Source organism: Rhinopithecus roxellana, chromosome 4 (assembly GCF_007565055.1).
Source record: "Rhinopithecus roxellana isolate Shanxi Qingling chromosome 4, ASM756505v1, whole genome shotgun sequence".
Lineage (NCBI taxonomy): Eukaryota > Metazoa > Chordata > Mammalia > Primates > Cercopithecidae > Rhinopithecus > Rhinopithecus roxellana.
In genome coordinates, this window is record NC_044552.1 from 114,055,621 (window position 1) to 114,083,306 (window position 27,686).

At 35.1% G+C, this 27,686-nt stretch overlaps 2 protein-coding genes across 3 annotated transcripts in view; one reads left to right on the top strand and one right to left on the bottom strand.

The window, feature by feature from the left end:
* Positions 1-631: 631 nt before the first annotated feature.
* Positions 632-27,138, top strand: CCNC (cyclin C). 2 transcript variants are annotated; one of them, XM_030928708.1, is made up of 13 exons: positions 632-971; positions 6,571-6,677; positions 7,833-7,917; positions 8,087-8,156; positions 10,943-10,994; positions 17,588-17,643; positions 18,434-18,469; positions 19,155-19,246; positions 19,884-19,951; positions 23,048-23,127; positions 24,282-24,400; positions 25,262-25,356; positions 25,913-27,138. In XM_030928708.1, exons 1-12 carry the CDS (start codon positions 940-942, stop codon positions 25,311-25,313), a joined length of 849 nt encoding a protein of 282 aa, XP_030784568.1. In that variant the 5' UTR covers positions 632-939; the 3' UTR covers positions 25,314-25,356; positions 25,913-27,138. The 2 variants fall into 2 exon arrangements, with proteins under 2 accessions (XP_030784568.1, XP_010365990.1); XM_010367688.1 differs by lacking the exon at positions 25,262-25,356.
* Positions 2,454-27,686, bottom strand: part of TSTD3 (thiosulfate sulfurtransferase like domain containing 3) — a 46,259-nt gene continuing 21,026 nt past the window's right edge. Inside the window, exon 3 of the mRNA XM_030928709.1 lies at positions 2,454-2,503. Within this exon, the coding sequence (XP_030784569.1) occupies positions 2,464-2,503 (40 nt within the window). The 3' untranslated portion in view covers positions 2,454-2,463. The remainder of the gene's footprint in view (positions 2,504-27,686) is intronic.

The window sequence follows — 27,686 nt, forward strand, 5'->3', positions numbered from 1 at the left end:
CAGACTCTGTCTCAAAAGTAAAAAATAGGCCGTGCGCGGTAGCTCACGCATGTAATCCCAGCACTTTGGGAGGTCGAGGCGGGCGGATGACGAGGTCAGGAGTTTGAGACTATCCTGGCCAACATCGTGAAACCCTATCTCTACTAAAAATACAAAAATTAGCCGGGCGTGGTGGTGCGCGCCTGTAGTCCCAGCTACTCGGGAGGGAGGCTGAGGCAGGAGAATCGCTCGAACTCCTGGAGGCGGAGCTTGCAGTGAGCCGAGATCGCGCCACTGCACTCCAGCCTGGACGACAGAGCAAGGCTCCGTCTATAAATAAATAAATAAAGTAAAAAAACAAAAACAAAAAAAAAACAAAAAAAAAACTTGATCCGTGAGAACAAAGTCATCTTCATTTATTTCTCTTTCCAATCACAAGTAAAATAAGTCACAAAATCTTATATTTTATTACAATGCCATTGTTCTGTTTTTGAAGTCCTGGAAGAGGTAATAATAGAACCCCGGAACTCAGCCACTTCGCCCAGGTTAGACCCCCACTCAGCAACTCCAGTGCTGAGGACAGAAGACCCAACGCCCTGGGCCCCCGGCCAGAACCGGCAAGACGCTCTCGCGAGAGTCTTCCAACCGCCGTGAGCTCTCGTGAGCACTAGTTCTCTTCTATCTCAGCGCCCCCACAGGTCGGCACCTCCTTGCCGGCTCCCTCCGCTACCGCGGGCCGGAACTTTTGTCGATAGGAACGGGTTTGCACAGTTGAGTGTTGTCGGCCGGCGTGAAGGAGACTAGGGGGCCATCCTCTTCCTTTCGCCGTCGCCGCCGCGGAGCGGAGTCGAGCCGAGCTGATTTGATCGAGGAGCGCGGTTACCGGACGGGCTGGGTCTATGGTCGCTCCGCGGGCCGCTCCGCCGGCTGGTGCTTTTTTATCAGGGCAAGCTGTGTTCCATGGCAGGGAACTTTTGGCAGAGCTCCCACTAGTAAGTGATCTTCCGTCTTCTCACCTGGGGCCGGTTATTGGGGGGCTGTGAGGACTGGGCCTCCGACTCCCCTGGGCCTGGATCCCGGCTCAGTTCCGAGTGCCGGGGTCCTCACGGGAGACGGCAGCGGCCAGAAGCAAGATGCGCTTTTCTGAGGCGACTCCCCTCCCCGCCCCCAGCCCGTTTCGGGGAGGGAAGGATCTGTGAGGGGGAGGGGTGAGAGAGAGTTTAGTCTCCCAGGAAGGAACGTTTCGGAGTTTAATTTCGGATTTTTGGTTTAACTAGGCCGCAGGGGGTCGGATAGAGTGGGCACAGGTACGGGAAGTGTGACTCAGCTCAAGACTGTGAGGCCACCTGTTCAGGACAGTTGTGGCGTGCTTTTGCCTGGGATTTCTTCGGGTGATCGGCGTCCTGGTCTTTTGTCATTCACTGTGTATCTTGAGTGGATTTAATATTCTGAGGAGAGGAGGGAGTCTGGCTTGTTTCTGCCTACTAACCTCTTCTTGCCAGTACTTTATGTCTGGATGGAGTTTTATATTGATAAGGTATAAGGCAGGTGCCCTCTAAATGTATCCATTTCATTAGCCTGTGCCTTATATTTTGTTTTAAAGGCGTATTTTCCCAGTGATTTTGTTTACCTATTTAACCTTTTTCATGAATAAGTTTTTGTTTCTGTCAGTGACTATGTGAGAGCTAGAATAATATTGAAAACATTTATCCCTAAATACATTTGTTTAAGCAGGCAGGAAGGTGCGTGATGGGGTTAATTGAACATTGAGTAGGCTTTCCACTGTATAGTTGAAAGATGAACAGAACTTGACAAAGAAGGTATCTTAGTATAATTTTTTATGCTAAGAAAGCGTTAGTAAGTAATTTAAATTTCGATTCTGTGAATAGGATCTGTTCCTGATGTACATTTTTTAGCCCTTTGCAAGGAGAAAAAGGAAACAATGAACTCGGTAACCTATTTAAGGAAAAGCAGGTTTTCCTCTTGCTATAAAGTGATTCTGTGGAGATGACATGTTAAAGAGGCTTTACAACTGATCATATGTGTGTGTATGTGTGTGTATATATATGTGTGTGTGTATATATATATGTTGCATTGTTTTCACACACTGAAATATTGTTTGGGCAAAATTAAAGTATCGAAAGTTTAGGTATTGGAGTTAGAGCTCCTGAAAAAAAAATTTAGGTAGTGGAGAAGAGATATTCTGATAAACTTTGAAAGAAGCTGAGAGAATTGACAAGTAGCTGACTGTTGATTTGTCAGTTTTTCAACTTAAAAAAAAGCACCTACCTTTTTTCAATGGTGTTCTCATTATGCTTTCATTTATTCATAGCATTATAAAAACATTTTTTCACTTTTCAAATATAAAATTATTACAAAGTTAAGTGTACTTCTTTGAAACTATTCTTTTCTCCCAATTCAAATACTCCCAAAAGAAGGGATCACTTTGCCTTGCTCAGATCCCTTGAGCAGTCATGGAGTTTCTCATCTGGAAAAGGTAACAAGTATGGAAGACAAGACAATTCTGGAAAAACAAACAAAAAGATTATGAGAGGCCATTGTTTTAGCTGAATTTGGTGAAAGAGGGCAGTTGACATTAAATATGCTATATTTCATGCTTCTAAGATGCATATTTTCACACTTTAACATCTTTGAAATGAGCATGGCAGTTTCTTTCATAGCATATGAAATAATGATGAATCCTAGATGTAATCTTAAATTTGATGAAATGCAGTATTTATAAATTTTTTTAGTTTATCCTGCATACAAAGCTCTGTGAGGAAAACTCATAAAATGTTTGTGAAATTTATGAAATTTATCTTTTTAAAAACATAAAATGACTCTGTGGGGATGAAATTAATTAGCAAACCACAATGTAGTTGAAGTAGAACAAAACACAGTCTGTGACCAGAATGAACTAGAAGGGGACTAAGTATTTGCTGGGTTGATTGAATGCATTAATGAAGGAGTAACAAAAATAAAAACTACAAAACTAACTGTGGATACTTTATTGTGTGAAAAAGGAAACTGAAAATACAGTTACTTAATATCTATAAAATAACATCATAAATATTACCATATATGGAATGTAACCAAAGCTTGAATGTATTACAAAATCAATATCCTGAATAATTGAGAGATAATAGAAATATTCTATTTAATAATATTAAGAAGGAAACATGAAATAAGCCTAAAGAAACAGGAAGAAGATCTTAAAATAGATAACACTGATGCTAATATATTAAAAGAAAAAAAATTATAAAAGATCATTCTTAAACAAAAACAGTAGACCAAACTACTGCTAGTTAAATCAGGGGAAAAAGGAATGATACAAAAATACAAAATTAGGAATGAGAAAAGTAAACCCAGGGGTACTTTTGGGTTATCTCCAGGGTTTTAAATTTGAAAGCCAAAGCAAGTTAAGAATATTACCCAAGAGCTATGCCTTATTTCATGGGTAAATACTTTCCATCTTTCAAGAGAATCTCCTTTTGAAATTGTTCCATTTCATACAGAAAGAAGAAAAGCTTTCTCTTTACAAAGCCATGATAACACAGAAAAATCTAGCAAAGGGAACACTAAAAACAGTCTCACTTTTGAATACTGATGCAAACATTGTAAATCAATTATTACCAAATACATTTTACATTGAAAGTATAAAACATGACAGTGGATTTTATTATAGAAATATAGATATGAATAGAATATAGATTTTATTATCGAAATAGATATAGAAATATATGGATTTCTATATTATAGAAATATAGTCAATGAAGCAGTAAAGGTATTAAAAAACTAATGCAATTCAACATTTATCCTTGACTAAAGCTCTTACTAAAACAGAAACAGGATGCTTCCTTAACATGAAAAACATATCAAAGCATCAGCAGTGGTGAAACATTGAGATAATTAGGGTGCCTATTTAAGATTTTACCAATATACTAGTGAATACAATTGATACAAAGGAGATACAGAAAGAATGACAAAACAATGACAAAATTATCAATATGTGGAAATAAAATTAATGAGAAAACTCAGTTAATTGAGAAGTTATTAGAAATAATAAAGGTTTAATAAGGTGACCAGTTATAAAATACAAAAATAAAAGCTTTTTAAAAATGGATAGGGAAATATAATTTACATTAGCAACAGAAAATATAAAATACAGAGGGAAAAATATAAAGAAATATACAGAACCTGTAGGAAGAAAACTTTAAAAGTCCATAGTGGCACATACAGATTTTAATAAAGTTTGAATTCTTGGTAAGATGTCATTTCTCCCTATATTGATCTTTAAATGTAATGCAATCACAAAATTTGAATGGATATTCTTTTTTAGGACTTGATATAATGCTTCTTAAGTGTGGGTCTTAGAATAATAATTGTGATAGAATGTCAGAAATTTTCAGGAGAATAGTAGCAAGGAAGTATTTTTCATACCAGATATTCATTACTTAATTTTCTGTGTTTTAAAATAGCACAGCATATGAACAAGAAAAAAATAGGAAATTATAAAGAAATCCAAGTATAATGATAGAATTATAAATCAGGAGATACCTTAGTGCATTTGGATAAGCATTTGACAAAATATTTAGCTGGATCCCAACTTTATACTTTGTACCAAAATAAATTCCAGATGGATCATAAATTGAAGGAAAAAAGCCCTTAAGGGTATTAGAAAATATGGGTGAATTGTTTTTTATCATTTTGAATCAGGAAAGACCTTGCTATGCCTGACAAACATGAAAGTAAAAGGTAGATTTAAGTAAGTGATTCAGATTTCTGTATTACAAATAATTAAATACTGAGAGATATTTAAACTTGGGAGAAATTTTGCACTTATTTGTCAAACAAGTGATTATTCATACTGTACAAATTTTAGATGAGAAGAATCTCTTAATCATTAAAAAAACCGGTAATACCATTAGAAAAATGGTCATATTAGAATTAACATTGTACAAAAGAACTATATATGACCAATAAAGACAAGAAAGATGTTTAACCTCAAAAGTAAACTACAGAGAAAAGAAACAGTGACATACTACTTTGCCTTTAAGTTGCAAAATATTTAAAAGTGACAGTAACCCATAGGATTAATTTTTTGTTTTTTGTTTTTTGTTTTTTTTTTTGAGACAGAGTCTCACTCTGTCCACCAGGCTGGAGTGCAATGGTATGATCTCAACTCACTGCAGCTTCCACCTCCCGGGTTCAAGCAATTCTCCTGTCTCAGCCTCCCAAGTAGCTGGGACTGCAGGCACACGCCACCACGTCCAGCTAATTTTTGTAATGTTAGTAGAGACCGAGTTTCACCATATTGGTCAGGCTGGTCTCAAACTCCTGACCTCAGGTGATCGGCCCACCTCGGCCTCCCAGAGTGCTGGAATTACGGGCATGAGCCACCGTGCCCAGCCAGGATTAAATATTGTAAGATTCACTCATGAACTGTTAATACAAATGGAAATTGGTATAATGTTTTCGGAGGGTAAACTGACAATGTGTATCAATAAATTACCGGCAACACTAATCCTACTTCTGGGAAGTTATTTCAAATATATTATTAATCAAATATGGCAAGGAGAATTACAAAGATATTCATTAAGAAGAATGTCATTCAGGAAATAGTAGCAAGGCAGTATTTTTTTATACCAGCTATTAATTACTTTTCTGTGTTTTAAAATAGCACAGCATATGAACAAGAAAAAATAGGAAATTATAAAGAAGATCCAAGTATAATGATAGAATTATAAATCAGGAAGTACCTCAGCGCATTTGGATAAGCATTTGACAAAATTTTAGCTGGATCCCTACTTCGTACCAAAATAAATTCCAGATGGATCATAAATTGAAGGAAAAAAGCCCTTAAGGGTATTAGAAAATATGGGTGAAAAATGATAACCTGTATTTCCATCAGTAGAGATTGGCTAAATAATGATCCATCCATAAAGCTGTATGAAAGAATGCTGAACAACAAGTTAATTGACATAAGACTTGGGATACATATTGAATGACAAACACAGGTTCAAGATCGTTTTTTCTTTGAGTCATGTCAGTTTCATATCTCTGGTTAAAAATAGCACACTTGACTAGGCAAGAGGAGGAGGCTATCAGTGTAACACATTCTGAGGCAGTTTTTAATATAATTAGATTTGTGAAGTAAGGAAATTAAATGCCATAGTTACACATGAACAGCTGAAAAACTATATACTTCCTCAAATCTAAGCCATCATCAATTGGTGCCAAATAATTCCACCGTTATATCACTAAGAAAGAATAAACATACTGCCAATTAAAACACGAAGGCATCACAGATTGTAAGACATATCTTGATACCAGAGTCAGAATCAGTGAAATACAAGCTGGTAACAGACTAAGGAGGAAGAAGGAAAAGATTAGAGCAGAATTTTTTTCAGGACATATTTACATTTATTAGTGAGATAATTCTTATTAGTCACATTTCAAGAAATGTGAGAAATAATTGTCTTTAAGGTTACTTTTTGCTCTTTGTACTTCTCAGAATGTGAACAATGTGTTCAATCTTAGAGTGTTTTCCCTGACCTTGCTTGTTGATTTTCTGTAACATGTCTTTTCTAGTTTGCAATGGATTTTGGATAAACAAGATCTGTTGAAGGAGCGCCAAAAGGATTTAAAGTTTCTCTCAGAGGAAGAATATTGGAAGTTACAAATATTTTTTACAAATGGTAAACTTTTTAAAAAATTGTTTGAGATTGTATAGTTGGTTACCTCTGAATTAAAATGTTTTTGTGTGGTAATTTGTAAACTGTTTTAGTGCATACCTAACATTTTTATTTATATAGGTGTTCTTTTTACAACGTATTCATTTCTGTTTCTTTTTAGTGATCCAAATAAAGTTTTTTGTGTGAATTTTACATATTACAGGCACTTAAGACAATTTAGAAGTGTTACCTAATCTCCCTAAGGCTTTGTAATAGTTATTAGACCCAGTTCAAGGTTGGTTAAAGCAAAGTACTTTGAGGATAAATGATTCTTTGGATTGGCATCCTGTAGTGGTCATTTCTCTTAGAACTTTGCTTTGAAGGGAAGAAGATTTAGGGATATATCTTTACTCTGACATGTAGTAGGTTTGTCACATAATTTTTTTAACTTTCAGTTAACTATTTTGTAAACTTATCTCTGGTTTTTTTTGAGGATTCATTATGAATTTTTTTTTTTTTTTTTTTTTTTTTTTTTTTTGTGAGCCGTATAAAGCTAAGTGTGGTAATCTTAGCACTTTGGGAGGCAGAGGTGGGCGGATCACTTGAGGCCAGGAGTTTGAGATGAGCCTGGCTAACATGGTGAAATCCCCACTCTACTAAAAATACAAAAATTAGCTGGACGTGGTACACAAGAGAATCACTTGAACCTGGGAGGTGGAGATTGTAGTGAGCCAAGATCGCACTACTGCATTCCAGCCTGGGCGACAGAATGAGACTCTGTTTCAAAACAACAAAAAAGTGGTGCTATTAACAAGTTTCACAGGTGTCTAATATTTTCTTTTTATATTTATTTTAAACATAATATGAAAAGCATTTAAAATATTTAGACGATAGAGGGGAAATACTTACTCAACTTCCTTAATGGATGAATAGTTTTTTGCTGTGGGGCAATTTCTGTTTTGTTGTTGTTTTGTTATTGTTTATGCATACCTATATATTTCTTAACACATTTGCAAATCCTAGTGTTAGACCACTGTGACTCACATAGAGCATATGTAGGTTTTTTCATTTGTTAAAAATAAACATAATTATGATTTAACCAATTGGAAGTTACTGTTCAATGTTAATATTATAATGATACCAGAAGATACATTTAAAATTTCATTATTTACCTTTTAGTTATCCAAGCATTAGGTGAACATCTTAAATTAAGACAACAAGTTATTGCCACTGCTACGGTATATTTCAAGAGATTCTATGCCAGGTAGGATTATTTTTATTTTATTTTATTTTATTTATTTGAACTCTTATCTAATATTGATGAACCTTAGCACAGTGTAAATGAATCATGTGTCTGCCATAGAGTTATGTTGATTTTTTCCCAGTGTGTTTTCTATGTGAATGATATTTAACTTTGTTTTATCATATTTTAGGTATTCTCTGAAAAGTATAGATCCTGTATTAATGGCTCCTACATGTGTGTTTTTGGCATCCAAAGTAGAGGTATAAAACAATTTTCTGTTCTTCATCAAAGTATAGTCAATGTATGTTGGTTAATCTGCCCCAGTTTTCACATTGCCTATGTCAAATTAATAAATGGTAATGTATGCAAAATACTAAAATTGTACAAAATCAAAGAAATATATACATATCCTTATATATTCACTTAACAGACACATACAGCACTTACTGTGTACCAACTGACTTAATCTTCGTAACAAACTGGAATGCATAGTGGTAGTATTCCCATTTTATAAATGAGGAAACTGAGACAGAGAGAGTTGAAGAACTTGCTTAAGATTATATGCCTAGTAAGTGTCAGAGCCCATGTTTGAACCATGGGAGTCTCCTTAGCAATCCTGTGTGCTTAACTACTTTCCTCTGCTGCCTTTGAGACATTTATTGTTTGGCACTGAGTAGTATTCAGTAAGTACCACAGCTTGCCTACCATAACCTGAGAATGTCCCTTATGCTTCTCACCCATATGCTTATCTTCTCCTGTCTTCCCTCCCATCATCCTGATGATTGGCTGCCTACCAAGCCAGAAGGAAGGCAAGGATTAGGGGAAGCTATAGCTATATAGATTCTAACAAGTAAAAGTTGAGGTTGTGAGCGTAGAGAAATTAGGTGAGGGAGAGAAGATAGATAGGAACTTGCAGCAGAGACTGAATTTCTGTTCAATTTTTTTACTTTTGTAGTATTTTCAAAAGAGCTCAGCTAAAGTCCAGAAAATAATAGCAGATATTGGCTGTTTTTCATAAATAATTAATGTAGTCTTTGGTGGTGTGAAATCTTTGCATTATGTTTCTATTTTTGGATAATGTCTTAGAGTTGTATTCTTAGAGTTGTATTCTTGAATACTGAATGTGATTTTTACCTAGTAAGTTTATATTCCTTTTGGTACCTACTTTGATTTAGTTTTGTTTTAGCCATGATTTAAGAATATCCATGACATCTTTCCCAACTATTACCTAAATAATGACAATTGACTCTGTTAGAAATAATATTAAGACAAGCTTTCTAGAAGTTTATGTTTTCTAATTGTGAATGGTAGAATCAGCTTTGTTTTTGTTAAGTTCTTTAATGGAAAAGAAAGTGTTTATTAAAGGTCCTTATGGATTGAGTTTTCTGATTCTAATAATTCTAATACGTAATATTTGATTTTATTTAAATATTACTATGTAATAATTTAAAGTCTCTTAAGCACAGGCAGTATGGAGGACCAAGACAAAAAATCTTTATAAACATTTAATCTTGTAGATTAATTTGAGGATTTTAATCTATCTTATTTGTTAAATATTGTTATTTGATTTACTGAGTAGAACTCTGTGATGTGATTTACCAAATGAAAGTTTTCCCTTTGAGTTTTGGATAAAGAATTATTCCTAGGCTGGGTGTAGTGGCTCATACCTGTAATCCCAGCACTTTGGGAGGCTGAGGCGGGTGGATCACCTGAGGTCAGGAGTTTGAGACCAGCCTAACCAACATGGCAAAACCCCGTCTTTACTAAAAATACAAAAATTAGCCGGATGTGGTGGCAGATGCCCGTAATCCCAGCTACTAGGGAGGCTGAAGCACGAGAATTGCTTGAACCCAGGAGGTGGAGGTTGCAGTGAGCCAAGACTGTGCCACTATACTCCAGCCTGGGCAACAGAGCAAGATTCCATCTGAAAAAAAAAAAATTATTCCTGAGAAAGAGAATGTAGTCTTTCAGATTTGGTGGTAGCATTTTTTTTTTTTTTTTTTTTTTTTTTTTTTTTTTTTTTTTAGTCTCTGTGACCAAATCTTTCTGTATTTTCTCTAGTTTTATGGAAATTGTATAGAAATCTCATTTAAGAACATGTCTCAGGCTTTTACTTTTTCTTTTCAGTTACTGTAGTTGGAGGTTTAAATGTAAAACAGATATGTTACTACACATACATTTCCCCTACACAGGATAAAGATGTAGGCTGAAGGTATTTAAATAGATTTTTAGTTTAGCTCCTTTTGTTGGATAAGAAACCAACTCTTGATATTTTTATTTTAAAATGAAGTGAAGGCTTTAGGAATCTTAGGCAATAGATGAAATAGTATATATAAGGTGGATCACAGTAAGTTTTAGTATTTTCACAATGGTGGTTATTCATTTGAAAGAGGAAACGGGAACTGACTTTAGAATTCTATTAATTAAGGTTTATCTTATTCACAGATTCGACTGTTTTATCATAAAATGGCATGAAGTATCTGTTAGTATAGGTTGAATTGAATAGGAAACATACTTAGTATTCTTGCAATTAAGTATAGAATGTAAATAATCTTCTTGGAAACTAAGTCCTAAAACTGACACTGTAATCTTAAGACTTGGTTTCTAATTTGGTACTTTTTATTGTTATTAAATTACAAAATTACTTTAAAATTTGTCTTAAGTTGTAGCAATTTGGGGGAAAGGTAATACAGGCAGATTATCCCTAATCTGAAAATCCTAAATGCTCCAAAATTTAAAACTTTTTGAGCGCCAACATGACATTCAAAGGAATGCTCATTGGAACATTTTGGATTTCAGATTTTTAGATTAGGGATGCTCAACCAGTGTAATGCAAAATATTCCTAAATCAGAAAAATTTCTGATCCTAAGCAATGTCAGATAAGCGGTAATCAACCTGTACATTTAGGGGTTTAAGTACTTCACGCGTCAAGTGGGTAGAAGGTGAACAGAGTGTAAACAGGGGAGCAAGGAAATCCTGTTTTGAATAGAGTTCAGATACCCTTAGATTCATTGGGTTAACATGTACCTGCTTTTCTTTCTTTAGGAATTTGGAGTAGTTTCAAATACAAGATTGATTGCTGCTGCTACTTCTGTATGTAAGTGCAAAAATATATCTGCTTTAAGGATGTAATTCTAAAGAAAGCTCCAGATTACATAGATTTTTTTTTTTTTTTTTTTTTTTTTTTTTTTTTTTTAGTTTATGAGACATATGACAGATTGGTTGGCTTTATTAAATTTCCTGAGGATACCTTTGTGTCTAGTGTATTTGGCAAAAAATCGAGCTAAAAAAGGTTTTTTTTTAAAAAGTTATAAAGTAATACTTTTAATGTTAAAATGGATAGTAATAATCAATCCAAAAACATCAACTTGGTGGCTTTTTATCTTATAAGAGTAAACAAAAAATTATGTTTCCTAATTTTATTATATTGTTTTCTAATGACTATTATGTCATTCTTATGGGTGGATATTAATATCTATGTGCAAACCCATTCCTGTGTTGTTGGGTTGTTATGAGGACCAAATGAGTTAATATTTATAAAGCTTTTAGAACAGTGCCTTGCCTAGTATGTTACTTTGCTGAGGCTGCTGTAACAAAATGCCACAGAATAGGTGGCTTAAACAACAGAAGTGTATTTTCTCACAGTTTTAGAGCATGGAAATCCAAGATCAAGGTGTCTGGTTATTCTCACATGTATCTTTCTCGGAGCACACACACTCCTGGTTTGCCATCTTCTTCATGTGAGGACAGTAGTCTTACAGAATTAAGCGCCACTCTTATGTCCTCATTTAATCTTTTTTTTTTTCTTTTCTTTTTGAGACGGAGCCTCGCTCTGTTGCCCAGGCTGGAGTACAGTGTTGCCATCTTGGCTCACTTCAACTTCCGCCTCCCGGGTTCAAGTGACTCTCCTGCCTCAGCCTCCTGAGTAGCTGGGACTACAGGCATGTGCCACCATGCCCAGCTCATTTTTGTATTTTTTAGTAGAGATGGGTTTCACCATGTTGGCCAGACTAGTCTTGAGCTCCTGACGCTGTGATCCACTAGCCTCAGCCTCCCAAAGTGCTGGGATTACAGGTGTGAGCCACTGCGTCCAGCCTGTCCTCATTTAATCTTACCCCTTTAAAGGCCCTCTCTCCAAATACAGTCACATTCTGAGGTACTAGGAGTTAGGGCTTCAATGTATGAATTTTGGAGGGGGACATATATTGGTCCACAATACTCAGTAAACTTTAGGGGCTATCATTATCATCATCATCTTCAATGACAACAACATCATTATCACTGGAAAACACTGTACCAGTGCAGTGGCATTGGTACCAAGATACAATACAAGGAATTTAAGGACAAAAAAAATAAGACAGACACATAAAAATATTAATACAGAAGGAAATAAATAGTATAAGAGAGTTAGAGAGAATGCTGTGAATGTTTTGGGTGGGAAAAGGTTGCTTCATGAATCCAGAAAGGATTAAGTAGAATTTGGTGAAGAAAGTTGAACTGGGGAAATGCAGAAGATAGACAGTCTAAGAACATTGAATAGTTTAGTCAAATAGGGAAAGCTCATGAGTTAGATTAACTGTATGTTGAGTAAGGAAATAGTGGGGAAAAATCCTTACCTGACTAATATCAGCTAATAGAAGGCCTTCAATGCTAAATGAAGGAATCTGCACTTTGTTCTATTGACAGTAATGAAAGTTAGTTAGCTATTTGAGACGGAGTCTCGCTCAGCCACTCAGTCTGGAGTACAGTGGCACAATCTTGGCTCACTGCAACCTCTGCCTCCCAGGTTCAAACGATTCTCTTGCCTTATCTTCCCTAGCAGCTGGGATTACAGGTGTGTGCCACCACGCCGGGCTAATTTTTGTATTTTTAGTAGAAATAGGGTTTCACCATTTTGGCCAGGCTGGTCTTAAACTCCTTACCTCAGGCCTCCCAAAGTGCTGAGATTACAGGCGTGAGCCACTGTGCCTGGCCAGTTTTATTTATTTTTACACGAGGGTAATGCTAGCATTGTACATTAGGAAGGTAAATCTGACAGAATTATGTAAGATGAATTGGAGGAGAGGGCAGGTAGAGTTAGACAAATTTTGAAGTTATTTACATCCCACAACATGGATGAACCTTGCAGACATTATGGTAAGTTAAATAAGCCAGTAACAAAAAGACATATTGTGTGATTACACTTACGTGGAATACTTAAGAGTAGTCAAATTAATAGAGATAGAAAGTAGAATGATAGGACTGGAGGAAGGGTGGTATAGGGAGTGATTGTTTAATGGGTACAGAGTTTCAGTTTTGCAAAAGTTTTGTGTATCTTAATACAATTTATAAACAAAAACCTTCTGAAATACAGTGAAACTGCAAACTGTATTGAGTGCTGTCACTTACCACAGGGTGCTGTGAGAAATAAAACCTAACAAGTTTAAAGTGGAAAAAATAATTTTTAAGTTGCTGAAGTCATCCCAGTGAACACTAATGAAGGCTTAAACTAATATTAGCAGCCAGCAAGAAGAACAAATGAGCCAGATTTGAGCAATAGAGTCAGCAGGACTTGTAAAAGGAAGGGATTTAAGAAGAGTCAGAAATGTGTTTTGAGGTTTTTTTGCCTGGGGACTGGGGAGCTGTAGGTGGTACCGAAAAAGAGAATAAGTGAGTTCTTAAAAGAATTAAATTTAATCTTTGACATTATAACCATAAATATGTCAGTAGAACATCCTCTTAAAAATGTGAGGCCAGCAGTAGAAATTTGGAATTTGATAACGTTTAAGAGTTGCACAGGCCAGGCATGGTGGTTCCTGCCTATAATCTGAACACTTTGGGAGGCTGGAGCAAGAGGATTGCTTTAGAACAGGAGTTCAAGACCAGCCTAGACAACATAGCAAGATTCCAACTCTGCAAAAAATTAAAGAAAAACTAACTGGGCATGGTGGCACACACCTGTGGTCCTAGCTACTCACCTGTAGTCCTGTCTACTCAACTAGGCTGAAGTGGGAGGGTTGCCTGAGCCCAGGAGTTCAAGGTTGCCGTAAGCTATGATTATGCCACTGCACTCCAGCCTGGGCAACGGAGTAAGACTCTGTCTCTAAAAATAAAAATAAAAATAAAAATAAAAGACTTGCACAATGTCTTATGCTGCATAGAAAAAGATGTGAATCAAAGAAAAAAACAGATCTTTGAGAGAGAGCATAGTGTTATTAACAATGTGGGGGTAGAGGTAGAACCCAGATTGCAAGGAATTAAGAAGTGAGTAGGTGCTGAGAAAGGAATAGTCTAACTATATTACAAATATATGAAACGACTTCAGTGAAAGGAATTGGGGGAAAGGTGTTGACATAAGTAGCTTTGGAAATGATTAGAGTGTAAGCGTAAAGGCAAAAGGAACTACACATAAGCACTGTACTCTAGTTGATAAAGTTGTTACCCATGGGTGTACAAGTTAACAATTCTGATAATATTATACATGTATATGGGAATTAAACAATTATGTAAATCAATAGCAAATGTTTGAGAGCCAGGTTTCTCATTGTTGGAGTGGGAATTTACAGATAAACAAAGGGCTGGAAACAGCATGAACTCATGTACCTTAATACAATATGGATGGTTACATATAGAAATACTTATAGATATGTATATATAAATGGGTTAATGTGTGTATTTCTTGGCTTTCTCAGCTGAAAGAGTCTATAAGCAATGACATCCCAGTAGCAGTGAGCTCACCTAGTACCCATGTCTCGGTTTCTAATAAAATTCTCCAATAAAAGGTACCAGGGCTCCTTGGAGAAAATGGCTGATTCTAGGACTGGGGCAAGAAATACACAAGATGGACCTGGACCATCTCATAATGCCAGTAATAAAGAAGTATTCAAAACAAACAAGAAAAACAAAAACCTACATTGATGAGGATATGTCAAAAGGATATAGGAGCCAACTAAGAGAGCGCCCACTGACCAAAACTGAAATAATTTGACCATCAAAATTTTAAAAATAGCATTGGGTAATAACTTAAAGTATAAACTAAATATCCATGAGTCCATACTGATATAAATAAATGAAGGAGAAGAGACATGTCTTCCATGCTGAAGAATTCCAAATGATATATGTAGCTACTCTGCCCTGAAGTAGAGGGAGCATAACTCGCACTCGTAAGGTGTTGGCTATATATGTTAACTTCCTGCTAGTGTGTACCTATGGAAAGGGAGAAGAAAAGTAACTTTACAGTGGGGAAACCTGACAAATACTGCCTTAGCCAGGCGATCAAGGTCAGTAGCAACAGTGATAAATCACATTAATATCATGTATCCTTGATGTGATATGATGAAGATGGTACTTTATCTTTGTGGTCTTCCTGTCAAAAACCCATGTTCTCTAGTCTAATGAGAAAAACTTCAGACAAATTCCAGTAGAGGAGCATTCGACAAAATACTTGACTGGTACTCCTAAAAACTGTCAAAGTCATCAAAAACAAGGAAAGGCTAGAAAACAGTCACAGCCAAACAGTCTAAGGAAATGTGACAAATAAATGTAATGTGGTATCCTGGATGAGACCCTAGGATAGAAAAGGGACATTGGTACAAACTAAGGAGATCTGAACAAAGTACAGAGTTTAGTTAATAATAACATTTCAATATTGGGTCAGTAACTGTAACAAATGCACCATACTAACGTAAGATGTTAGTAGTAGGGGAAGCTGGGTGAAGGCATGTCTTAGTCCAATTGGGCTAATATGAGAAAGTACCATAGACTGGGTGGCTTTCACAACAGACATTTATTTCTCACACTTCTGGAGGCTGGCAAGTCTATAACGGTGGGTATAAGAGAACTGTGCATGATCTCAGTTTTTGAGTCCACAAAAATAAAAGGCAGAGGAATATAATTGGGTAGAGTTTGTTTTGCTTTTTTCAAGGGAAGTTTGAGCATATCAGTATGTGATGGAAGATTTACTGAAGGAGGAAAGGTTAAAGATGAAAAAAAATAGTAGGAGTTATCTATTGAATAGATGATAACAAATGTATAAGTGGTAAGACAAACAATAGAGAGGTGGGAGGTATTTTTCTCCAAGTTGGAAGAAAAGGATTAAAAGATAGAAAAAAATGCAGAGCAGTTTTAGCTTGGAGTAACAGATATGTTGTGACAGTATCAGGTAAATATATTCTCAATAGAGGTGTTAGTGTCCAGGTCCAGGGGATGGGGATGTAGATTTGTTTTATATACAGAGATAATTTTACTTTGTTGATTGTCTACCATTATATAAAAACCTGTTTTGCTGGTATACTTTACATCACAAGGATTTGTAAAACTCAGAAACCTTAATAGGTACGTCTTAATTTAAATAAAGGAGAGCAGAAAGGAAAGATTATAAATTTACTAATGTCAAGTTTAAATTTTTCTAGGTTTCAAATCCTGGCAGATATTATGCATCTAAATTAGCTGTAGGGCACTTAATTTGCAAAACAAATCTTTTTGAAAATATACTGCATAGAAGGAATGGAATTTCTTTCTTTCTTTTTTTTTGAGATGGAGTCTCACTCTGTCACCCAGGCTGAAGTGCAGTGGTGTGTTCTCAGCTCACTGTACCCTCCACCTCCTGGGTTCAAGGGATTCTCCTGCCTCAGCCTCCCAAGTAGCCGGGACTACAGGCGCACACCACTACACTTGGCTAATTTTTGTATTTTTAGTAGAGATGGGGTTTCACCCTGTTGGCCAGGCTGGTCTCGAACTCCTGACCTCAGATGATCCACCTGCCTTGGCCTCCCAAAGTGCTAGGATTACAGACATGAGCCACCGTGCCTGGCTAGAAATGGAATTTCTTTTAATTTCAGTGAGATCACTTGGGCTTTGTACAAATGGAAGCTGACACCAAACATTTTTTAGGACCTGTCAATAGATACTTGGTTGAATTAAATGTGTCATAATGGCTTGAATACAATTTCTCAAATAGTACTTATATGTATATGCTCACACCATTTTAAAGAGATGGGGGATTGATGGTTAACATTGTTTTTTCATTTGTACTTTATTTAGTGACTAACCAATAAAGTAATAGATTAATAGAGTACCACTTTGTGTGTTACTACTACTACTTTGAGTAACTTTGTGTTACTCTAGAGTTTAAAAAAAACTCTAGAGACCTTTGCACATATATTAATGCTTTTATTAAAATATATATTTTGATAAATACCTGGTCATTGTAAAAAGTTTAGAAAGTGCAGATTAGTAAAAAGTTCTTAAATCTCACAGATAACCACTGTTAACATTTTTTTGGTGTACTATCCTCCCGATATTTTATATGTATATTTTTTACCAATTGTATATATTGTAAACACATATGTAACCCCGTGTTCCTTCTAAGCTCAATCACTGGAAAACAGAAGAATACCATTCTATAGCTAAAAAGATTTTAGAAATATAAAAGCCAGTGATTTTTTTTTTCCTGATCTTTTTCTTTTTTAAACATCAGAACCCTTTCTCAAGGTAGTAAATATAAAATTGAAGCTGTGTAGGGTGTCATGCCACCTAATCTTTACCCTTCCCTGAAAATAAATAAAAATCTGGGTCCCTAAGTATTGCCAAGAATTCCTACTGAAAATAATTTTGCTCTACCCGCTAATATTCTGCTCTGTTAAAGGAATTTTGAGTTAATGCATTTCCCATTTTCTCAGTTTAAATTGTTTTTTGGTTTTTCTTCTGCAGTAAAAACTAGATTTTCATATGCCTTTCCAAAGGAATTTCCTTATAGGATGAATCATGTAAGTATATGGTATAAAATAGAACACTTATCAAAGCTTTATATAAACTAGCTCTATATTATATTAGACTAAATTTAGTAGTTTCCTAGAAATGGCAGTTTCAAATATTACATAAATACAGACATTATTCTAAATTAAAGCTAAATAACTTTTACCATTTAAAAAAATACTTCATAGTAGTGATTATCAACCCTGGCTGCTCATTAAATCACCTTGGGAACTTGTAAATAATACTGATGTTGGATCCTTTCCAGAACAACAAAATCAGAATTTTCAGGCTTGGGGCTCCCAACATTGGTACTGTGTAAAAGCTCCCAGGTGATACTACTATTCAGCTGGGATTTAAAACTAATGGAACAATATGAAATATAAGGTGAGTTTTCATTGACATTTTAATAGGTATGTCCTTTTTCCACCTTGCAAGGGATTTGTTTAAGTTACATTTTTTTAATTAAGTAGAAATAATTGTATTACAAAGTATACTGGAAAATCTGATGGTTTTACAGGATATTTTAAATAAAAGTGAGTAATAAGAATGATTGTGAGAAGCTGGCTTTTCCTTACAAGGATTAAAATCTTTATAATCATAATTGCATGTATAATATAGTAATTTTTTATTGCAGATATTTATTTTAATATAAACTGTGTTTATTGTTTGGATTTTTAAAACTTCTTAGTAAAAATTTTTAATAATTACTATAATGTCTGTAATTTATGTTAGATTAAGTGGATGGACTTATCTAATTTGGTTTCATATTAAAATTTCATTGATAATCTTTGTTTTCAACAGATATTAGAATGTGAATTCTATCTTTTAGAACTAATGGTAAGTAAATCTTCTGTGATTAATCGATTAAAACATTTTTAAAATTTAATGAAGTTGGAAATTATTTAAAGAAAGTATTTTAGGGAGGTACATTTTAAAACCATCCACCTGATATGTGATGGTGAAATCATGGTAGCCTATTTATATTAGCATCTAGAGTCTCTCTGATGCCTGTAAAATAATTTGTATATCCTACTTAGGGATGAGAAAATTTTTCTGTTTTATAGTAAGTAACTATAATGAAAGGATTACAAACAGACAAGTCAGGACATTAAACCACCGTAAATTATGTGCACAATTTGTGTGTGCGTGCAGTGTTATTTAAAGATAGATTATGTCTTTGGCAGAATTCTGCTCCTCCAGTTGGGAATTATGGATTTATAGGCTAATAAGAGGTTTCAGTGTGTTGCAGATGTGACACTTTGAGTCTCTAAGGGAATGAATGGATGCTGACTGACTGCCAACCGATTTATCAAGGTATATTCCAGAGAGAGCACTGCCTTCACTATTATAGTAGAGTTTAGGGCTGTCATACTGCTTGCTTAAGAGAATAAAAGGGAAGCAAGCATGAGTTAGTGAAATTCACTTTGAAATACACAATTACAAATCAGTTGGGTAATGATAACATTTTTGTGTTGTAATAAATCTGTTTTTTATACATACACATTTTTTAAACTGTTTCTAGGATTGTTGCTTGATAGTGTATCATCCTTATAGACCTTTGCTCCAGTATGTGCAGGACATGGGCCAAGAAGACATGTTGCTTCCCCTTGCATGGTAATTAGAACAGAAGTTATTAATAGTGTAACGTGTTATTAGATAGGAAGGTTGACAATTAAATATGAAGTCCAGTATTTTTAAAGTCATTAAACTATTGCCCCAAGATATTTTATGTTGAGCAAAATACCACTTGTTGAATTTTAGTAACTATAGTGGTGTACATGCCAAAATGAAAACAATCCTAAATTATCTGTTCCATAAATATACCTATTAAAATTTAATTTTATACAAAACACAGACTGTTAACATAAAAATTAAGACTGAAGCTATCTTTAATCAGAATACTTTTTGGTAGTATGCAACATACATATAAATTTACTGTATAATTTCTGTTTTTTTAATTTGATTTTCCTGATTTTTAAAAAATTAGAAAAATGTGTTTATAATTTGTTATGAGATTTTGAAATTTAAAATATATTTAGCTGTAATTTTATTCATTGATATGTGCTTATTTGTTGTCACATTCATGTATCCATCCTTTTGCCTTGATGTTTTCACTTTTATAGCTGTGCTTCAGTAATATAAAAGGAAATAAATGTGTGCAAAGATGGGAAATCTGGCCCTCTCTGGAGGAAATGTACAACCAGATGAGGTAGTTCTGCTTTCAGTAATAATATGATTTACATTTCTATAGGAGGATAGTGAATGATACCTACAGAACGGATCTTTGCCTACTGTATCCTCCTTTCATGATAGCTTTAGGTATGTAAGCATGGTGTGCCTTTATTAGTTAAATTAGTTATAAACCTATTTAGGTCATCCTAAATTTCACCCTATTGTACTTTGTGTTTTTATGTTCCATGAAGTAATAGACTAATCCTTGCATGTGAACTTTCAATAATATGAACTGCAACTGTCACAAATCAGGATTATTATTCCCCTACTCCCTTTTTTTGGTAAGTTTTTTTTTTGAAACCATTCAAAATAGTTTTAATCAGTGTCTGAATAGAATATATTTGTTTTTTAGAGGGAAAAGTTCAGAATTAAGCCAGCTAATATTAGTTGTAGCATGTAAAATAATTGGGCCTTTCATATCTTGAGCCCAAACAAGTACTCAGAGGTTGTGTAAAGGAGCATCTGTGGTCCCTAATGCTTGGCTGGAGGAGAAGTTAGATACATTCATTCTACTGTCTGTGGAAAGCAGTGCTGTAATGGGTGGAGTCAGATAGTCCTAGGCTTAAACTTTACTTCCTTTACAATTGTGGGAAAATTATCTGACCTTTCCGTGTTTGTTTCCTTAATTGTAAAATGGAGAGAATACTAGTAATTCCACTGAGCCATTTGAAGAATTAAATGAGATAGCTTGTACAGCACCAAATAATGCCTGTTATATATTGGGCACTTGTTAATTTTGTTCCTTTTCCTTCTGTTGATTTTTGTTTTTTGTTTTTTTTGTTTTGTTTTGTTTTTGTTTTTGTTTTTGTTTTTGTTTTTTTGAGATGGAGTCTCGCTCTGTCTCCCAGGCTGGAGTGCAGTGGTGTGATCTCAGCTCACTGCAAACTCTGCCTCCTGGATTCAAGCGATTCTCCTGCTTCAGCCTCCTGAGTAGCTACAGGAGGATTATAGGTATGCACCACCATACCTGGCTAATTTTTGTGTTTTTAGCAGAGATGGGGTTTCACCATGTTGGCCAGGCTGGTCTTGAACTCCTGACCTCAGGTGATCCACCCTCCTTGGCCTCTTAAAGTGCTGGGATTACAGGCATGAGCCACCGTGCCCAGCCCCTTCTATTGATTTTTATAACTCCATCCTCTTGATTTTCCCGTCTTATTTTCCATTGGTTTGTCTTTGTTCAGTTGTTAATTATTCCTTAAATGTTCGGCCTTCTTACATCAGGGCTGACAAATAGGTTGTCAGGCCTTCTTACATCAGGGCTGACAAATAGGTTATACTTACACTTCTGTATTACTGGCAGCTCCCTGAAAGGACTGGATTTGAAAGGATTTTTGAAGTGGTGTCTGGGTTTAGTGGGTACGAATACTGGGATCTCTATAGGTAGGAAGGAAGGGATAACAACATGTGTGACATCTTTGCCATCCCTGCAGTTTTCTTCTTGGGTACTTTCCATGTGATTCATGGCTTCTACTATCACTTATGTGCTGAAACATTTAAATTTCTTTATTTAGCCAAGATCTTGCCACTTTTCAGTTCTTTATATCCATCTTCCTTTTACATAGCTCCACTTGGCATCCCAGCAGCACCTCAGCCTCATGATGAGGACTGAGCTCATCACTTTGCCCCAAAATATGTTCCTCCTTTTAATGTCTTTGCCAGCTTGGTGAATAGCACGAGTTATATACCTTACTTGGAAACCCAGCAGTTAGGCCCTTTCATCTCCCTCAATACCCACGTGTAGTTGTTTACCAATACATTTTGTGCCTTCATCTCGATTGTTCCTTCTGTAATCTCATAGTCATCTCATTTCTATCCATGTTACCACAGCAGTCTCCTAACTGGCTTGTTAGCCTACAGCACTCCCATCCTCAGAGAGCCTATCTATCCTCCAAACTGTTGTGAAGCTAGTGGTTTCACCTGGGGATAATTTTGCCCCGAGGGGACATTTGGCAATGTTTGGTTTTAGTTGTCATAACTAGGGTAGGGTGCTACTGGCATCTAGTGCGTAGAAGCCAGGGATGCTGCCAAGCATCTTGTAGTATTCAAGACAGTGTCAGAGAATTGTTCAACCTAAGATGTCAGTAGTGCCAAGTTTGAGAAACCTGGAGCCAGCCGAATTCATCTCCCAATTGATATACATACTATTCCCTTCTCATTTTTTGTTAGGACTTGGCTTAGATATCTCCTCTTCAGTGACCCTCCCCCACCCTTTCGGCATCACCTCAGTCTGGGTTTAGGATGCTTTCTCGATCTCCAGTGTACTCTATGCATGCCCATGTTAATAGCATTGTCCACTGTATTTTAATTTCCTGTTTTTATCATTTCAGTCCTTTAGTTTTTTAACCCCTTCTTGACCTAAGCCTTACTCATAGCTTTGCTTGACTTAGGGCAACCATTGTGTCAGTTCACATTTGAGTTGCTATTTGCCTAGAATGTCATCCTTAGCAAAGACATATGGATAACCAGACCAAGGAGTATAACTTAAGCTGGGGTCGGTTCAGTATATCCAGGCTGCTCAGTAGAAATTGTTTTAGGCAAAGTTGTGATGTAGATTGTTCTCTTTTGTTAGTTTATATTGTATATAACATATATAACTAATTTTATATACAGTATATTACCTTTTTTTTTCTAACCTTTATTTGATTACAACACTGAATTCTGTAAGGATGTGCCCAACTTTCACATAACTTGATCATATGCTAATAATGAAAAGGAAGAAAAAAGGCGAGGCAACACTGCTTTTAACTGAAATGTGGAAACATAGTCAACATTGTTAAAACCTAGTGTATTAATTGACATTTTTGTTTGTTTTGTTTTGTCGCACTGACTTCTGGGTGCAGTTTAACTGCTGCTTTGTACACTACTCAAGGGATAACTTCCCTTTTCCATTCTCCTCATTGAATGTTTTTCCTCTTTAACTTGCCTGACTCTCAAGGCAACTGCACCGTGAATAGCACGCAGTGAGGACCAGATGTCAAGAACTTGATGTAATTACTCTAGTAATTTTTTCTGTCTCGGATTACATTGTTGAGGTGGTCAATGGTAACTCTCATATGTAGCTGTTTAATTCTTTTTAAAGAGTGTTGGAAAATACACGGGAAATTTTTTAGTGAAAAATCTTTGTTAGATCATATTCTGTGTTTGCAGTTAAACATGGATAGTTGTCTCTCCTTTTCATTTCAGCTTGCCTACATGTAGCCTGTGTTGTACAGCAGAAAGATGCCAGGCAATGGTTTGCTGAGCTTTCTGTGGATATGGAAAAGGTATTCTGTAAAATTCCGTTAGTTGTATGTAAACTTGAATGTTTAAAAATTAATGTCATATGTACTTACCATGAGCCTAAAATCTTATGATGTCCACCAGGCTAAGAAGATTATTGGTTACAAAATATTAAGAAATATGGGCTGGGTGTGGTGGTTCATCCCTGTAATCCCAGCACTTTGGGAGGCCTAGGTGGTCGGATCACCTGAGGTCAGGAGTTCAAGACCAGCCTGACCAATATGGTGAAACCCCATTTCTACTAAAAATACAAAAATTAGCCGGGTGTGGTGGCATGCACCTGTACTCCCAGCTACTCTGGAGGCTAAGACAGAATTGCTTGAACCTGGGAGGCAGAGGTTGCAGTAAGCCAAGATCATGCCACTGCATGCGAGCCTGGGCAACAGAGCAAGACTCCATTTGGTAGGAAGAGTTAATGCTGATTATTTAAGCTATGTATCTCTTTTCAGTTTAGGATTAAACAGAATGCTAAACTTTTGGTTTGATTGGTTGCAAAGTAGCCTCTAATTCCCAGGATTATTTTAAAAGCTCCCTGGTAACCACTGAATACTACTGTGAACTTCTGTAACATAGCCTATCTCCTGGCAAAGTGGCTTTTGGTGTGTTTCTAGCTTTTGTGCCCAAGTGTTAGATGCATTAAAATTAATCCTAAGGTTAGGTTCTACTCAGGTGGGAAAAAACGGCTAATTTAGAAACTAGTTATTTCAAATTTGTAGCTGCCAGTTTTTGAACACCTTAATGTATGTGTAGTTAACAGAGAATCAAAACATCTTTTGTGCACTACCCCCCATTAAGTTGTTTAAAATAATTTATACTAGAGGAGTGTACTCTATAATGGTATATTCCCTCATTATTAGAACCTTTATTCTTAGTATGTTTCAGTTTAAAAGATATCATCAAATGGAAGGAAATCAACTGCAGAGATAGATAAGAATGGAAAATGCACACATGCTGAAAAATGAGAGGCTAGAAGGAAAATCCTAAACAGCATTGTGGTGAAAAATACTGCTTTCAAATTTATCAGGATTTAAGGACAGAGACTACTCTTTTCTGAGGGTTGTGTAGTAAGTGATGCGTGCTCTTTATATAAATGTTGCTTGTTTTTGCCACTGAGAACTTCTCAAATATTTTCTTTTAGATTTTGGAAATAATCAGGGTTATTTTAAAACTATATGAGCAGTGGAAGAATTTCGATGAGAGAAAAGAGATGGCAACCATTCTTAGTAAGATGCCGAAACCAAAACCACCTCCAAACAGGTACTTTGTAGACTTTAATTATTGATATCATTTAATTATATATCATACTTACCATATTTTTCATAGGTTATGTTGTTTTACAGTTTTTAAAACATTTCTTCCAAAACTTCATGATCCATGTTAGTTTTATTATTTAAATTTGTGATTTGATTGAAAATGTCTCATTTAAAAAAAAACACTAATCTGATTAGTAACTTTTCCTAATGCAGTGAAGGTATATTACAGGTATCTCTCAACATATGGTCATATACCATAAATTTAAAGCTGATAGAATTAGGCAAGTTCATCCGAAATTCAGGGCAGAATTCAGAACTATAGTAGTTTCATGTCAGTTTGACTCTGTGCCATCTTTTTTTTTTTTTTTTCACTGCCAGCTATTGTCCTGTTTTATAAATTTCAGTAGCAATTTTCAAAAATTTCAGTGAATGATCTGATATTGTAAAGATAAAGAATTTTGGTTTTAAAGTGACCCTAAGATCCACAGCACATAAAAATATATTTTTGCTAATAATGAATCACCTGTGCTAAGAGGGTTTTTTTTTGTTGTCATTGGGTGTGTATGTGTGTGTGTGTGTGTGTGTGTGTGTGTGTTTTAAGTAAGATCTGTTCATTTAGTTCAGTGGTTCTCTGCCCTCACTGTGTATCAGTTCATTTGGGGCAGGGAGAAAAAGTCAGAAGGGAAATAAAGAAATGCCATCCATTTTAATTGTTTCTTTAGAAAAATGATTGTTATATAACAAGATAGATTTATGGATTGCTACTGATAAGTTAATGTCACAATTTGGAAACAGTTAATACTTTATTCAAGGAGCTGTTGAAGGCAGTCATTCAAACAGCTACCTTTGGATGCATTTTTTGCAGAAATTCCCTGAGTGATTCTCCACTAGTGGCAGGGCCTGAAGCTGCAAGATGATGGTGGACAAGATAAGGCAATAATCCTATTGCCAAAGTTACTGGTATTTTCAGTTTTAGTTATTTTTAAGTATTCAGCATTTTTATTTTAAGTATTCAGCATTTTCCAGGAAATTACCATATTTCTTGCTGACTTATAAAGGTTTGCTATATTTATGTATGATTTTATTATGCTTTGGTTTTTTTTTTTTTTTTTTTGAAGAACACTTCTTGTTTTTCATAAATAGTAGGAATAGGATTTTATATGTAAGATTTAATTTTATAGGAAATTTGTTTAGAAGAAGCTGTAATCTCTATGTTGAGTGATACCTGTAATAACAATGAAATCCCATACCCTGGTTTAAAGTTTTTGAGTATATATGGACACTAACTTCCAGAATGCTTGTTATGTGTGAGGGCACAAAGTTATATAAGAATAAAAACATAAAACCAAATGTTAGTCTTCTGGATTTTAATTTTTCACGTGTCTTATAATGAGGAATGTCTTTGTTTTGTATAGCTGTGCCACAGAATAATGAATTTTAAAGTCAGTAGGCTTATCAGGGTGTAAAAATGGATCTTTTAATTGGTATAAAATCTCTTTCTTCCCCATTTGAACAGTGAAGGAGAGCAGGGTCCAAATGGAAGTCAGAACTCTAGCTACAGCCAATCTTAAAACATTCCGAAGAATTCCGTAGTGGACCACTTGGAAATAAACCATTGGACAGATTTCAGTAATGTCTTCAGTGGAACACAAATGAAAATGAATAGCTTGTTTCTGTCAAGCATATTGGAAAGTGATTTTATTTTTGCAAAATAAGTTTTTCTTTAATATGATTCTAGTACATAATTGATTAAAATCTCTTGATTATAAATGTTTGGAAAGGTTCTAAGGGGACCTACAGACAGACATACATAGACATTTCAAAATTAATAGCTTTTGATTAGTATAATATTTCTTAATTTGGATAATAAAAATTGTAGCTTTTTATTAAGCCAGGAAACATGAAGCATAATTTGTTTAAAATTCTCTTTGGTCGTTGAGGGACCAAAAAAGGACGTAAAATTTACAGTCAATATATGAGGGGTTTTTTCCCTCCATAAGTTTAACTTTAAAACTGTATTTAAGGAATCAAATCTTACAAAATCCTGGAAGATTTTGGTAATGATGTTGATAATTTCAGGGAAATTAATCAAGTACCTATATTGATTTAAAAGTATATTTTACTCAATAGTTTGAGGATCTTGCCATGGAAGATACTAGCCCAGCCTAGCAGAAAAGTGCAATATGTATAGCATACTTTGACATTTTAAACGTTATAGTCCATAACCATTTTGAAATGCTGGGCAAACTACATGAAGTTATTTATAATTAATTCACAGCTAATCAGGCATTTTGAAAGCTTAATTGGATTCAAAACCCATAATGTTGGAATTTGGTAAAATTTTAATGTTGATTTTTACTGTGAAAAGTTTTTTATAAGATATATACACCCTAGTTTAATGTTGTGTCTTGGTGTGGATTTACAAATTTACTACAGGTATTCTGAACCAGGAACACAATCAGGTTTCAGGCCAGTTTGATACTGGCTGTCCTTAATTCTAATACGAGTAGGACATCATACTAAATGTTATGTCAGTGGGACTGTACTGTCTGTGGAACTTAGCAAATTAATCATTTTCTTCAGACTTGAAGGAGAGTAATAAATAAAATTTGGAGTCATAGGATATTGATGTACAATTTAAGGATTAAACATTTTTAATCAATTGTGGATGATGGCTTATTAAATTAAATGTTGACTTCCTAGTATAAAACTGCAAGAATAAAAGTAACTTCTCCAGCTGTATTGACTAGTGTCTTGAATTTATCTGTTTGAATTTGCCTGATGTTGTTTTTTGAGAATTCTTCCTTTAGTTAAGTGTTAAAGCCTTTTATAGGTTGTCAAGGGGGTAATTTCAAATCATTTATAAACAGATTTTAAATAGAAAATTTATTTCTGATGGAGGGTATCAGAAGAGCTGGAAACGGAGACTATGTGTAAAGTCAAGACTGATAACATATATAGGTTTCCTAGGCTTAATAAGAAAAAAAGCTCTCCTCAGGTCTGAAGGAATTAATGTTGGGCTTAGGTAAGACCTATAGTCTTTTAAGTTTTTATTTTTAAAATTAATACCATGCCTCATAGTTTTGTTTTCAGTCTCTTATTGTGGAAAATTTAAAACAACATACAGGAGTAAAGTAGTGTAAGGAACCTCCATGTATCTATCATCCAGCTTCAGTAGTTATCAATTTATGACCAATTTCATTTCATCTAAACTTGCACCCACTTTCCCCAATTTGCCATTCCTCATCTTATTTTGAAGCAAATCCTAGATATCATATAATTTTACTCAT

What these genes read in the sequence shown, in the direction of transcription:
- CCNC (XM_010367688.1), top strand. Translation starts at nt 940, where the DNA reads ATGGCAGGGAACTTTTGGCAGAGCTCCCACTA. An exon ending in TTTTGGCATCCAAAGTAGAG is followed by an intron (nt 8,157 to 10,942) that starts GTATAAAACAAT and finishes TTCTTTCTTTAG; the next exon opens with GAATTTGGAGTAGTTTCAAA. An exon ending in TGCTGCTGCTACTTCTGTAT is followed by an intron (nt 10,995 to 17,587) that starts GTAAGTGCAAAA and finishes TTTCTTCTGCAG; the next exon opens with TAAAAACTAGATTTTCATAT.